The 15,538-nt window shown below is 36.4% G+C and overlaps 1 protein-coding gene across 1 annotated transcript; it reads left to right on the top strand.

Moving 5' to 3' along the window:
* Window positions 1-2,867: 2,867 nt before the first annotated feature.
* On the top strand, window positions 2,868-4,658 carry LOC110722996 (elongation of fatty acids protein 3-like). The gene has a single exon (XM_021902272.1). The coding sequence runs from the start codon at window positions 3,369-3,371 to the stop codon at window positions 4,281-4,283; it is 915 nt and encodes a 304-aa protein (XP_021757964.1). The 5' UTR covers window positions 2,868-3,368; the 3' UTR covers window positions 4,284-4,658.
* The last annotated feature ends 10,880 nt before the right edge of the window (window positions 4,659-15,538 follow it).

The following is a 15,538-nucleotide window of genomic DNA, read 5'->3' as shown; positions in this document are numbered from 1 at the left end:
CCAAAAAGTACTCATCATAGAGCCACTTAAAGCTCGGGACGCAGTTTAGGGGTACTTGCTCTCGTACCCCTGAAGTAGAGTTCACCCTAGTCTCTACTTTGAAGAGTCCTTTGTCTAGGATCTCTTTTTTAGCCTTTGGGGGAACAGGCGGCATGCTGCGGCCGCCTGCGAGGAGAGGCGGATCCCTATTCCACTTGTTAAAACGTTGGTTCAGCTCCGTGTCTGAACCCTCTATGATAAGGAAGGTGTTCCGCCAATCCTTCCATTTGTTCGCTTTACCTCTCGTCATGAGGTAACCCCTATGGCTCGTTAATTGATACCAGCCGGTACCTCCCGACTTAGGGGTCCGGCTGAGATAGTTCATGTGGGCGAAAGCCTCAAAACTTGGCTCCACCCCGTACATTTCGCACCCGGCCACATAGCCGAGTACGTATACCCAAGAGTTGGGGGCTAACTGCCATAACCCCAAATCATACCCATCTAAAATCCGCTGAACAGCCGGATGTAATGGGAAGCGCAGTCCAGCTTTGATGGCCGCCACATAGCAGCCAAAGCAGCCGTCATCATAGCTGGTACCAGCCGGCCAGACGACAGTGTCTTCTGGGTCCGGCACGAACAGTAAAAATTCCGGGCCCATTCTGTGGTTGGCAATAAAGCTCGCCACGTTGTCTTGCATGGTTGCGATCCGGCCCCGGGGTACCTTGCAGTAGTAGGGGGCGTTTTCCTCTCTGTAAGAGGCGGACGGCTCCGCCCAATTGTCCCCTTTCTCAACTGCATGAGAAAGCCTCGCCTCTTGTAGGCGACTGTTTCTTTCTTCTGAGCCTGGAGAACTGTGGCCAGAAGAGCTGGACTCGGACTCGTCCCCTGACGAGTCCGAAGAGGACGACTCCTCCCCTCTCCCAGAGGGGCCCGCCTCCTCTCCCCTAGAAGGAGCAGGAGGAAAATTAGACATATCAACGGTAAGATGGGAAGGGACCACCTTGGCCCCTCTCTCAGAACTGTCGGCTTGGCAGCCGCCTCGTTTCAATTCTACATCTGGCGCCTGGTCAGATGTTTCACTAAGGAGCACCCTTTGGGAGGAGCCGTTTGAGTTTGATATCATGGCAGTCTTTTTGGTTCTGGCCATCACGTTCTGCATAGACACAGATACAGTCGGACTTTGTATAAAGGGCAAAGATGGGTCCAGAAAAGGGCAGGCGGCACTCCTAGTCCTAGATTCAGCCGTCCCCGGTGACCGGCTGATCACTAACTTAGGTCGTGTCGTGTGCTTCCGTGGTGCCATTTCAAAAAATAAAAAGAAAATTAAGAGTAAGAGAACTGAGTTACCTGAACGAGTGACGGTTGATGAAGTTCTGGAAATCCGGGTCAGTCGGCTTGTCAGAACAGGCGGTAGGCAGAAAATGTCCGAAATGTCAGAGCAAGTTCAGGGGTCCGAATGTTCTCGCAAAGTTCTCAAATGTGAAAATGACCGAAGTCAGCACTTCCTTATATAGGCAAAGTGAGAAGGCGAAGGGTCGCTTCCAAATTCAAAATATGGGCGGGAAAATCTCTCGGCCGTTTGCAAGGTGACACCTGTAGCAGGCCGTCGCCTGTCACCATGCGACACCTGTCACAGGCGACACGTGACCAGTCACGTGCCACCTGTGAGGGGCAAATGATTAGGGGATTTTTATCCTCCAATCACCGTCTGACAAGTGGACCAACCAGGTTCCGCCACGTGTCCTTCACGTAGGCCAATAGGAGCCTGCCACGTGTCAATCACAGATACGTCCTCTGCGGACCAATTGAGACACGCCATGTGTCCACCCATGCCAAATGGGAAAACCGGCCACCAAGGCCCAATCCTGCTTAGAAGCCCGGTCAGCCCTAGGTTTACCCTAAACCTAGAGAGTGGCACGCTTCTCAAGACTATAAATACTCCTCTTAATCCTCATTAAGAGGAGGACGAAAGAGAGAGAATCAGAGAGAGAAAAAGTGACAGAACACTAATCACTCACGGATCATACATTAAACACTCTCACCTAGAGAGACCTTATTACTTTAATTTCCGTAATCATTACTCCTTAATCAGGTACTAACTTGACCGTTGGAGGCGGAGCTCTCAGGAGTCTCCGTTATTTTGCAGGTACAGGCGTCCGGTTCCAGTCTCGGAATTGTAACTCTCCCGCAGGACATCAGGAAACCCCGAAACACAAGTAACCCTAGAATTCAAGTAACACATACAAGTAACCCTTGACAAACCAGTAACACCTTACAAGTAACCCTTGCCACACTATGTGACCAGCCGCATACAAAAATTTGTAAAACTTATTAGCTATAGCTAATTTTCATGAAAAGATGTTCTAGGTGAATAGCAATAAACAAATGTGTAATCTGACATATTTTCATAGATATTGGCATATTGTTATAAGGTATAAACAATCCTATGAGTATTAAGCAATCCAACAGAGTATATAGGTAATGTATGATACTTTTTTACAGTGTATAATCTAAAAAATTAAAATAATATTTACACATTGTTTGTCAAAAGATGTCAAATCAAACTTATCGTATACTTGAAAGAAATACTACCTCCGTTACATATTATTTGCAACGATTTGACATAAAGTAGAGAGGAAAAATGTCTAATCGTTGCACATAATATGTAACGGAGGTAGTATATCTATTATTTCAACAACTAATATTATGTGTGAACACATATTCAACAAACAATCATTTCAAATAGCTAACAATCAACAAGTATATACATTATCAATATTTATAATTACTTGCACATCGCCTGTCGATGCAACTATAATGCAAAATACTCCCTAACCCTAATTAACATTATTAACACGGCTTTGAACATCATATTGTACTCGTCCGGTGCCTAACACCCCTACACTCGTCCTTATAAATCTGCACAACTATTGTCTATACTCGGTGTTTTTCCTACAAGTTTGAACCCACAACTCTACTTTCTCTTCTTTACTCTATCCCCAAAATATTCTCACTTCCTTCCAACCCTCCAACGTTAACTCTTCCACCTTACTTTCCCATCTACACTTTTCCTCTTACAAACAATTAAATCCACCTTATTTTACCTTTTCCCTTCCTATTACATCCCTCCACGTGTACCCCTTTTCTATATATTCTAATCTCATCTCTCTTCCACACCAACCAATTCCTCGTCTTCCCCTCCTCTTTTCTCTCTCCTCCTCGCACAATCACACTGTTTCCAAAAACAAAAATATGGGATGAATCATCAATAATCCCTTTCTATTTCGAATGATCTCACTCATTTTTATTTGATCCTTGATTTTATTATTTGTCGTGAACGGACACCTGCAAAACAACGAATATTCCGTAACTCTTTGATCAGCCGAGCAATGGCGGCGATAACCATACCGATAAGGAAACCGATCCAATACCTAACATACTACCTATCCGAACATCCGTCAGTCGTCAACTTCCGATGGAGCCCCTCGCAATCATGGGGGTCAACATGGTCATTCCTCTTCACCTCAATCTCTCTCTACCTCATTCTCTCTCTCTTCCTTCACCTTCTCCTTTGCCTCCTCTTCCCTCGCCGTAAACCCATCTCTCTCGGCCCGATACCCGCCTTCCATTCTCTCTCAATGGCCTTAATCTCCTTCACCATCTTCTCCGGCATCTTCCTCTCCGCCGCCGCCGAGATCCGCGACACACGGTGGTTCTGGCGCCGGAGTAAAACCCCCTTTCAATGGCTCCTTTGCTTTCCCCTCGGAACCCGACCTTCGGGCCGGGTTTTCTTCTGGTCCTACGTCTTCTACCTCTCTCGCTTCCTCGACCTCTTCCGCACCTTTCTCTCTCTCCTCCGCCGTCGCAAACTTCCGACGCACCACCTCCTCAACCACTCCATTCTAATATTCTCCTCGTTCTTGTGGCTCGAGTTTTCGCAATCGTTTCAGGTCTTAGCGATCATTTCTACCACCCTTGTCTCGTCGATTGTTTATGGATATCGATTTTGGACTGCGATTGGATTGCCTAGTGCTTGCTTTCCCTTTGTTTTGAATTGCCAGATTGCTCTTCTTGGGTGTAATTTGATCTGTCATATCGGTGTTCTACTAATGCATCTTTTGAAAGGTGGGTGTAATGGGATTGGTGCTTGGGGGTTTAATTCGGTCTTAAACACCGCGATTTTATCCCTTTTCTTGAATTTTTATGTCAAGAGATACCTCAATAAGAGCAAGATTACGGATAATGGTGGCGACGGCGGCAGCAGCGACGGCGGCATTGAGTCGGAAAAGCTTAAGGATCAATAATAATAATAATGGTGGGTGCATTATATATTATTACCTTGTGTTTTATGTATATAAAAAAGTTTGTAGTATGATTGAGGTAGATATGTTTCATATATACAAGTATAAAATAGTACGAGTTTTTTATTTTTAGTGTTGTGAATATTGTAAGTTTAGAATTTAGAGGTTGAATAGAATATTTTCTCTTTAATTTTATTTGGCCTTCTAAATTCATTGAGAGAGATTAGTGTTGGTTTGCTTTTTTAATCATAATTTTATTATGATTTGAGAATTTGTGTAATGATGTATAGGAAATTTAATAATTTATGTACAACTTCGGATTGGAAGGTTCATACCTTATCAATAAACTTCAAGAAATGTAATGTGATATTTCCGGAAGTTCTACTCTGTGGTCTATACCAAGAGAAGGAAATTGGTTACGTAATCTTGTAGACAAGCTGAATTCTCCAAGAAAGGTTCGACATTATTATTTACAAAACTCAAAATAAACTTCAAAATAAAATAGAGTGTATCGTACTTTTCACGTTCAATCAAACTACACCATGTTATATTTTGTATATCAAAGAATATGATATGGTCAGAAAAATTGAAAGGAACTAAACTAAAGCGATCAATTAGCATCTATGAAAGTAAAGATTTTGATTTTCCAGAATATATGTTTAAAAAATTAAGTCATGGGCAGCGTCTTTTTCGTATTTATGAGTTGCCGAATTGGTTATGGAAATATCTTTGCCACCATAATATTTGGTGAGCCCTTGCTTTCCACGAGTTACAGCTGAATCATTAAAACAAGACTATACAAGATTATTTTCATGAACAGAAAATTGAATAATTTCATTGTTACCTTTTCTCTCATCTAAATGACATTGGTCATAAATCTTGTCACTTAAAGTAAACATTATTTCCTACTCATAATTGTAAAAGTTTGTTTCTTTTTGCTTTATGCAACGTACTCGATCTTTCTAATACGGAGTACTTCCCCTTTTTCACAAATTCTGTTTATTCGGACTACAAGATTAGCTTGATTTTTGAAGGGGTAAAAAAAGTATTAAATGAGAAGACGTGTATGTATTACTGTATATAAAATAGACGGTGTGTACATATGAATATATGATGTTCTGAATTCTTAAAGCTACCTAGCTCCATACCAAACACGGAAAGTCGGAAACACCATTAAATTGATGCATTGTGTTAGAAAGTCACATACACATACTATTATTGTAAGATTAAATCTCCTTTCAATGACGTAATAATTATGAGTAAGATACTAAGAATCTCTTTTTTGCATTTATAAATAGAATGACGTAGCTAACTTAAAATATGTATCTGTTACACATACGGAGAGTTATTGTTTTGAAACTTAAAAGTTGTAATTAGTGTTATTTTAAATGACAAAACGACATGCTTATGAGTATTAGGTGAAACGCCAATACTAGTTGACGTTAAGGATTAAGCCAAGTTGTTGATTAATAAACAAAATATTTAAAATTTGATTGGAAAAAGATGTGACAGGTGCTAGTTATGCGACTTCTGTTGCTTAAGTTTTTATAAATAAAGAAAGAAAAAAATCCACTAAAATTCATTCTTATGCAAGTTATAAAACTCAAAAGTATTATACATTGTTGAACGTATATATCCTTGTTTGACAAAATTATCTACGGAGTATAATGATAGAGTATTTGAATCAATTATTGTCAGGTTTAAATCTCATCCACCCCCCATGATATAAGGGGGTCTATGTCACATCTATGTTTAAAGCCCTTTGATAGAGCATATAAATACTCTCACCGTCTTTAAATGTTGTTCTTGTTTTATCTTTTGCACATTATTGCAATTGTGCAAATATTTGATTACTTGAACATCAACAATTCAACATTAGTAAATACAGAGTAAGTATGTACTTTGTTTAACAAAACTAAATAATTAAATTATGTATTGAGATTAATCAAATGAATCTCCCATGTGTATTTAGGTAATGTTTTCTTAATGCAAATTTCACATAAATTGCTTATTAATACTCCCTCCATCCCTAAAAATTCGATCCTTTTGGCCTAATTTTAGTCTCAAAATTATCGACCCATTTGCATTAAAATACCCACCAATTTACAACAATAATTCAATAATTGTGCAAAATTAGCTTCCCCGTGTAAAAATTTATTTTTCATGTATTTTTTGTAATTTATCTCTCTACTTTTTTACAAACACATGTAAATTTATCTTTCCAATATGTTTATTTTATTTTATTTTATTTAACTTTCTTAATAACCGCGAAATCAACCCAAAAGGATCGAAGTTTAGGGGACGGAGGGAGTACTAAACTTTGCTTATTTGTATTTATTAGTCTTGACTTTATGCTATATGAACTTATCAAATTTTATATTATACTTGCATTATCTTTTGTTATGCAATATTATCTTATCTTATTATACCTTGTTAGAACTTACAAGGCCTCATTACACATTTACACTTACCTAGCTACCTTATTGAAGCTATCAAACCTTGTATTATACAAAATATTTATTTATTAACCTTTGTCATTTAAACTTATTAGCCTTTAGTCTATTTATTTTTAACTTAATAGAACTTATAAGATATGAAATAAATAAAATTAAGATGATGAGAATATAATCTTAATTAATTCAAGCCTTTTATGATGATGTAATGTTGTATAGAATCATGGTCGGCTTCATATTTTAAATTTTTTTGTTGGGGGGTGCCGAGTGCGGAGATAGTAGAAGTGTGACTTATTTTGTTTGTTAGTTTGATGAAGCTTTGCTATGTGACATCATAAACATAAAGATAACTGAAATGAAATAATTAATTTCCTCTCATTGGTGACTTTTTATGTGTAAAATATTTCAGAGTAGACAAATACAGCCATACAAGAATTATAAAAAAATAATTAGTCAATTTGTCCAACGTGGTGTATTAAATATTTTTTTTTCTTTTTTTTTAGACAAATTCAAAAAAAAAAAAAAAAAAAAAAAAGGTTGATTGAGAGTTGTCAAAATTCGACTATTCAAAATTGGAACAAGGCCTCCAATTTAGAATAAGAAGAAATACTCACAGTGGTACTTTGGTCACGTTCTTAATCAGTCTTCGTTTCATTGTTTTCCTACTTAAGGTCTAGACTGGATTCCAATTTTTTAAGTGACTTCAATATCTATTGTACAAACATCCAACTCTAATACAAACTTAAAAATAAATTTTAAACCCTGCATTACTTCCAATAGTTCCAAACATCCAACTCTAATACAAACTTAAAAATAAAGTAATAAACAATAAAATTCATGTTCTAATTAAGATTACAAATCCATAAACCAAATACATTACAAAGTTTTAATTCGTACTAAGTTTTTTTAATTCGTACCCAATTTTCCCAAATTGATTTGTACACTAATTCAAAAAAATAAATATATTTATTTATTTTAACGGTTAACCGATGGTTAACCGTTTACTAAAACTTGTAACCGTAACTGTTAACCGCTATATTTAGTGGTACGGTTAACCGTAACCGTTTAATTTAACGGCTCGGTAAATTAACCGTTTAAATGAGCCGGTTACACCGGTTAACGGTTACGGTAAACGGTTACGGTTTTTTTTGCACACCTCTACCCGCCACGTGTGGTAGGACGGGGATGGGTATAAGATTTTTAGGCGGGTATGGGTATGTAGGTACCACCATCCGCATCCGACCCGCCCCATTGCCATCCATAATACTTTTGATATAAGTGGCACCACTTGTTATTGAGAGATATTATATACAGTCATGATAATATTTGTCGCGGATTACGATAATATATATGCATATATTTTATATCCTTATCGTATTAAAATTACGAGTATTGTAAAACTCTATATATATATTGGTCAATGGTACACATTCCAATTTGAGTATAAAACTCACCCTACAAAAATACACCAAAGTAATAAAAATGTGAATCTTGTTAGTACAATGGCTAAAGATTAATCAAATTACATGGTTTCAAACACTACAAAAATAAATGCTTTTTAGCAACTAAGTTTGGCAACAGTTTTTTTTAAACGTTGCTAAATAGCAACGAATATAATTTTTTTCACTGCCTAATTAAAAGCGACATTTTACGCTTTAGTTTTTAATAATTAATGGCTACATGTTTTTGATTTGTTGCTATTTAAAACAAATCGTCTTACTAGCTAGTTGTTACTAGATGACATCATATTTTTCTCTTGTTGCCATGTGGTGACAAACTATGACGTACAACTAATATTTTATTTGTATTGATTTAGAAACAAACAAAGACAATGAATTTTTGAATTGTTGCCATTAGAAACAAGTCGTCTAAACTTTTGTTGCTAGATGATAACGTATTTTTTTATTTGTTGCCATTTGAAACAAATTGTGTTACATTTTGTTGTTAATTTACATGTAGTTCAGTTTTTGCTATTATGTATAAAATTATTTGAAAACACTCTTCTTATTAATTGTTGCTATAATGACATCAAATAGAGACGAATTTCAATTTCGTCTCTAATTTAGAGACGGATTTTTGATTTTGTCCCTAATTTAGAGACAAAATTTTCAATTTCGTCTCTAATATTTTGTTCACTTATTATAAATTATATGTATAGAAGTAAACAAATAGTACTTCGTATAGTTGGTAAGAGATTTACCATGTGACTTTGAGGTCACAAGTTTGACTCCTACCAACTGCGATTCTTGAGAAAGGGGATTCAAAGAGCCTTACATGTAAAGTCGAGCCAAGTTGACCTGACTCGAGTGAGATTTCAAATTGGTAAAGGCCGGGATCAGGTTGAACCAAAATGCTAATAGGGATTAGGTTTTTGTCTCGTAGTGTTGATAGCAACCAATATTTATGATTTGTTGCTATTTTTATGAACCAACTTTAATAATTTGTTCCTATTTTTAGGAACCAACATTAATAATTTGTTGCTATTTTAGGAACTAATATTAATAATTTGTTGCTAATTTTAGCAATGACCAATGGTAATCTGTTGCCAAAGTTGGCAACGAATGCACCAAAAATAGCAACCATCATGGAAACCATATTTAAATGGATGCAATATTGCAACAAAATTGATTTGCAACTGGTAGCCAAAATCCCATGGCAACAAGCCTTTTAGCAACAACAAATTTTTGTTTCCAACCCGTTGCTAAATAGAGTTGACAACGAATTTTTGATGAATAGCAACAAATTTTAGTTGATGCTATATTGACTTAATTTTGTAGTGAAATCTAATTATCACCTTCAAAGTCCTTTAATAAAAAATTTACGAAGCTAAATCTAATTATATGCTCTAAACAAAGTTGTCTTACTATCACATTACAAATTGTACATGAGAGTGAGGGATAGCTCAAGTGGTTAGAGCTCTCTTCTCGATTTTAAAAGATCTTGGGATCGATTCTCATCAACTAACCGCCCTTGTGGCTCTTTAAACACCCAAGAATAAACAATGCAAGTTGTACCTAATAAGTTTAGGGCAACCTTCGTATTATGTCTATATAAAAACTGAATTGTATCACTAGTAGAAAATATCAAAAGGCACCCCCTTATTGACACCGGTTCAGTCCAAACCGGTGCCAAAAATGGGCTAAAAAATAGGCATCCTAATATACCAGTATTTAAGGCACCGGTTCACTTCAAACCGGTGGCAAAAACATAAAGCCCACCGGTTCAAGTGAACCGGTGCCATTTAATATTAAAAAAAAACCACCCCTTAGAACCCCCCAAACCCTACACTCTCACCTCATGCGCCTCTCCTCTCCTGACTCTTTCTCATCTCCTCCACGGGCTCTTTCTCATCTCCTTCTTACACGGGTTTCTCATCTCCTCCTTCACTTTCTCATCTCCTTCTACCACGAGCATCTGAAATCGATTTCCACCACGAAGAGTCGAAGACCACCACGAAGACGAAGACATGCAACACCATTCTCTGAGTTTTTAATTGATTTTTATTCTTTTTTTTGTATTTTAATCGATTTTTATTCGATTTCCATTTCTGGGTTTTTTTTTTTCAAGTTCTGTTTTTTTTCCCTATTTTAATTGTTTTTTTTTCGATTCAAATTTTTCGATTTTGGTTTTTTTTTTCGGATTTGGTTTTTTTTTTTTCGATTTTGGTTTTTATTTTTGATTTTGGTTTTTTTTTTTTCAATTTCTGGGATTTTTTTTTTTCGATTATGGTTTTCTGGATTTCAATTTTAATTTTGTTTTTTTTTTCTATTTCTGGGATTTTGTTTTTGATTTTGATTTTTTGGGTTTCAATTTTGTTTTCGATTTCTGGGATTTTGTTTTTGATTTTGGTTTTTTGGGTTTCAATTTTGATTTTAATTTTTGGGTTTCAATTTTAATTGTTTTTTTATTCGATTTTGATTTTTTTTTTTTTCGGTTTCAATTTTTTTTTTCGATTTTGATATTTTTTTAATTTCGATTTCAATTTCTGTTTTTTTTCCTTGGTTTGAATTAATGCTTTTTTTTTCTTCTGGGTTTGAATTGTTTGGATTGAATTTCTGGGTTTTTTTTCCTAAGCTTATTTTTACTAATTGATTTTTTTTGTTTGTTTTAATTGGTGCAGGTACAAATTATGCAAGAATATTGATATGTTCATATTGTAATTTTCTTTTTGATTTACGAGTATATTGTAATTTTTTTTATGATTTATAATGTAATTTTTTTTATTTATTTATATGTTAGTTGTAATTGATCTATATTGTAATTTTGGATTTGATTATATATTGTAAATTTTGGATTATATTGAAACCAATTCGGTTTATATTGTGATGTTATTTTTTTAGTTGATTTAATTGTTAAGTGAAAAAAAACCAAAAAAAAAAAAAAAATTATTTTTTTGGACATTTTTGGCACCAGTTAACCGGTGCCAAAAGGAGGGATAATATTTTTTTTGAGTATTTTTGGCACCGGTTAACCGGTTCATGGCACCGGTTTTGAACCGGTGCTAAAAAAGGGGGTAATTGGCACCCCCCACATTGGCACCGGTTCAAACCGGTGCTTTAAGCCGGGTTTGAACCAATGCCCTTTGCTATTTTTCTACTAGTGCACGTACTCCATACTTCTTTGTCAGGTGTAACAGTGGCGCGCCTCGCCATTTTTATTTATTTATTTTTTTTAGTAGAATTTTGGTTTAAAATTCAGTTATATTGATGATATTAAAAGCTATATCAGTATATCTGCATAATTATTCACAAAGTATCCCTCCAGACAGGATATAATTCTAGAATCGGATTTTATTGCTTCTAATTAATAATATATTTAAGCTTAGCTGTATAACCGTGTAAATTGAACAAAGAGCGCCAGTATATAAAGCTTCACATTCAATAACAATTTGATGACGAACCCTTTGCCTAGTTTGAACATCGCCCTCTCAAAACAGATTGCTGAGGCTTGGCGACACATCAAACAATGACTATTTTTATGTGTGTGGTGTTAAACTGTTAACTAGATGAACAACCATGTAATTAATGTTATGGGTCCGAGTCGTAGACTCCTACGTTGGGGTGTTCAATGAGCTGGGGACCCATTAAAGGCCCGATCCACCCCTGTCCCATTAAGAATTGACCGACTAATTAAACAGGTCCAGACTCATACGATAGGAACGGGGTCGATCCACGAGCGACAAAAGTACCAAAACTAGTTAAAAATGGGCCAGAAAATGGTTTTTATATATTGGGCTTTAAATTTTTGTTTAATATTAATAATGGCCTGGATTGAAAAATCAATTATTTCTTGCTTCGTCTGACATTATTTTTTGTTGGGCAACCCTATATGTAGTCCTAAGGCTATATACTACCTCCGTTACATATTATGTACAACGATTAGACATTTTTTTCTCTTTACTTTATGTCAAATCGTTGCAAATAATATGTAACGGAGCTAGTATATGCATTAAGGGTCTGTTTTTATACGATTATTTCCAGTCAGTTCAGCTCAGCTCTAATAAGTTCAGTTCAGCTCAGCTTTAATAAGTTTAGTTCAGTTCAGCTCAACTTTAATAAGTTTAGTTCAGTTCAGTTATTTTTCAGTTCAGCTTTAATAAGTTCAGTTCAGTTCAGCTCTAAGTCCAGTTCAGTTCAGCTCATTTCAGTCAATGAGATAGGCCCTAAATACACTCTTGGAAATTGTATAAAATTAGGAATTTATGACAAAAACACGCGTAAATCAGTGTAATTAGTGTTTATATTTTTATGATTTGTTAACTTTTTACGATTTTCAAGTGAAAATTTAATGCTTATATGTAGAGCCATTAGGTTTATGTACAACATTTTCCTTTTGTGTTTTCAGTTAAAAAAAATGTTCACTTTTCTTGTTTTTAGTTTTCAAAATTATCACAATTTTAACAAGTTTGATTATTTTTTAAAAATTATATCATATGATTTTGAAAAACAAAAGCAAAAAAAAAATAAAATAAAATTACAATGATGCCAAACGAACCCAGAGTTGTTTGTTTTGTTTTAAAATACATAATACTCGTAAGTTGTTTTGAAATATTGATGAGAAAGATGACATATTGGTAAGTGGCTTAAATTAGCGTTGCGGAATAGAAGGGGCAATCGAATTGTGTCAATTGGTTTAACTTCGTTTGGGAAATGTTTAGGTAGTTGACTTAGGGTTTGTCTCTAATTTGTTTGGGCAGGATAAATTTCAGTTTTCGGACATGCATGATTGCTTATATTGAGGTGATAGATTATTTAGCGGTACAAAGTAATAAAAATTAAAGTAGGATAATATATACGGAGTGACTAATTAGAAGTATTGTCCTAGGAAATATTTTATAAATGGCACAAGGTAGTTGTAATATATGAGAAAAAGGGAGGTGGAGGATTCATTACCTTCATAATAAGGGTTCATGATTAGGTAATAGTTTCCCTTTCTTCACTTATTAGTCGATTACCACACCTATACACCACCACTACATAAAACGTTTTACAATCACGCCATCACAATCTCTTCCTTCCCTATGACTTTCATTATCCTTATAATACATTACTCTCAATCTAATAATGCCCTGTAAGTAGACTCAATTATGAAAAATATTCATAACTCTGCAATTTGATTTGTCATGTTGGTATGGCTTGGGGTTAGTCAAAATAAATAGTGTCAAATTTGAGTAAAGTGATAGTGTGATACCCATTAGAGTTTTGTGCTTGGGTCGGATAATTGGATATGAATTACTTCTATGAAAAGGGATTTGGAGCACTTGATCTAGCCCAAAACTGAAATTTCTCTTTGTTTTGTTATTGAGCTTATTGTTCCACGGAGTTTTTCATTTTTTTTATCAGATTAATGTGTAGGGAATTATAGGTACTACGCAGCGGAAAAACATGAATCATATTCATATAGTACCTAATCCCAAGTCTGCCAGCAATTTTCCCAGGAAGATTGGAACAAGTTAAACAGGCCTTATACCCCATGTGATATTGAATATGTTGTTAAGAACATGGGAGCTTTAAAGGCGCCAGGACCCGACGGCTTTCAAGCTTTGTTCTATCAAAAACATTGGGACTTGGTGGCACCGAATGTGTATAGCATGGTTCTAGCAGCGCTGGAGGGGAAGGGACTTCCAGATACTCTCAATGAAACCTTTCTCGTTCTCATCCCAAAATTAGATAATCCGGAAGTACCATCTCAATTTCGCCCAATTGGCTTGTGTAATGTTACTTACAAAATAATACTAAAGCCATTGTTAACCGGATCAAAATTGTTCTCCCAAATATCATTGCTCAATCACAATCAAGCTTTGTTCCGGGACGACAAATCACGGACAATATTGTTATTGTTCAAGAGGTTTTACACACGATGAAAAGAAAACAAGGAGGCAGGGGTTACATGACTATCAAAATTGACTTTGAAAAAGCCTATGATAGGCTTAAATGGTCCTTTATCCGTGATACCCTTCTTGAGATGCACTTCCCTTAGATCATGATAGAAGTCATTATGGAATGTGTGACCTCAACCTCAATGCGACTACTCTGGAATGGAGAAAAATCTGAGGTATTTTATCCTTCCCGTGGGATAAGGCAGGTGGATCCTTTGTCCCCGTACTTATTTGTGCTATGTATGGAAAGGCTCAACTAGATTATTGAAGAATCGATTTTTAAGGGGATGTAGAAGCCTATCTATGCAAGTAGAGGTGGTCCGCTTCTTTCAAACTTGTTCTTTGCCGACGACCTCATACTTTTTGCTGAAGCATCGATCGAACAAGCACAAATAATTAAAAATCGCCTTGACCGCTTTTGTAAAGCCTCAGGACAAAAGGTTAGTCTGGCCAAATCTCGTGTGTACTTCTCAAGTAATATTCAACCTCATGTCCAAGCTGCTATTAGTACCGAACTGGGAATGCAAACAACAGAGGATCTGGGATTTTATTTAGGGATGCCCACTCTGTCCAGCCGGGTTACACGTGAGACATTCGCCCACCTTTGTGAAAAAATAGATCGCAGGCTTATTGGATGGAAGAACAAGTACTTATCCCTTGCAGGCCGAGTCACTCTCACAAAATCCACGCTTACTACCCTTTCGAACTACTCAATGCAAACAACAAAGCTTCCTCGCTCCATATGTGATGAAATTGACAGGAAAGCTAGGAGGTTTATATGGGGAAGCTCGGATGAAAAGCGCAAGATTCACCTTCTCTCGTGGGAGACTTTGCAGCTCCCAAGAGACAAGGGGGGACTGGGCATACGATCCACCAGACAAGCAAACTCAGCTTTTCTCACAAAACTTGGTTGGCGAGTTCTCACCGAACCAAATGCCCTATGGTCAAGGGTCCTTCGAGCAAAATATTGCAAGGGACGGTGTGACATTGATATGTTTACTCCTACCTCTAACATGTCTAATGTGTGGAGGGGAATCACTGAAAATGCAAATTAGTTAAAGAAAGGTTCAAAAGTGGCCGTGGGAAATGGGCGTCGAACCCTCTTTTGGGACCATTGCTGGGCCACAAACAAGCCTCTTCGTGAGTTTACAACAGCAGCAATACCAAGTTTGATTGATGGAGCTATTGTTGAAGAAATGTGGGATAAAGAAAATGGATGGCGATGGGATCTCTTTGCGCATCTACTACCTAATCAGAAACTCAAACTCATTGCATCCCATTCCCTTGTTGAGGACCCTGATACAACTGATGTGCACTACTGGGCAGGCTCTTCAAATGGAAAATTTTCCATTAAGCAAGCTATGGAACTTATGAAAGAGGACGACATAATACCAAGAGACCCAAAATGGGACCTTGTACGGAAGGCC

The sequence above is a fragment of the Chenopodium quinoa genome, unplaced genomic scaffold (assembly GCF_001683475.1).
Source record: "Chenopodium quinoa cultivar QQ74 unplaced genomic scaffold, ASM168347v1, whole genome shotgun sequence".
NCBI lineage: Eukaryota > Viridiplantae > Streptophyta > Magnoliopsida > Caryophyllales > Amaranthaceae > Chenopodium > Chenopodium quinoa.
The sequence above is the reverse complement of the archived record's forward strand: the minus strand, read 5'-3'. Positions and strand labels throughout refer to the sequence as shown.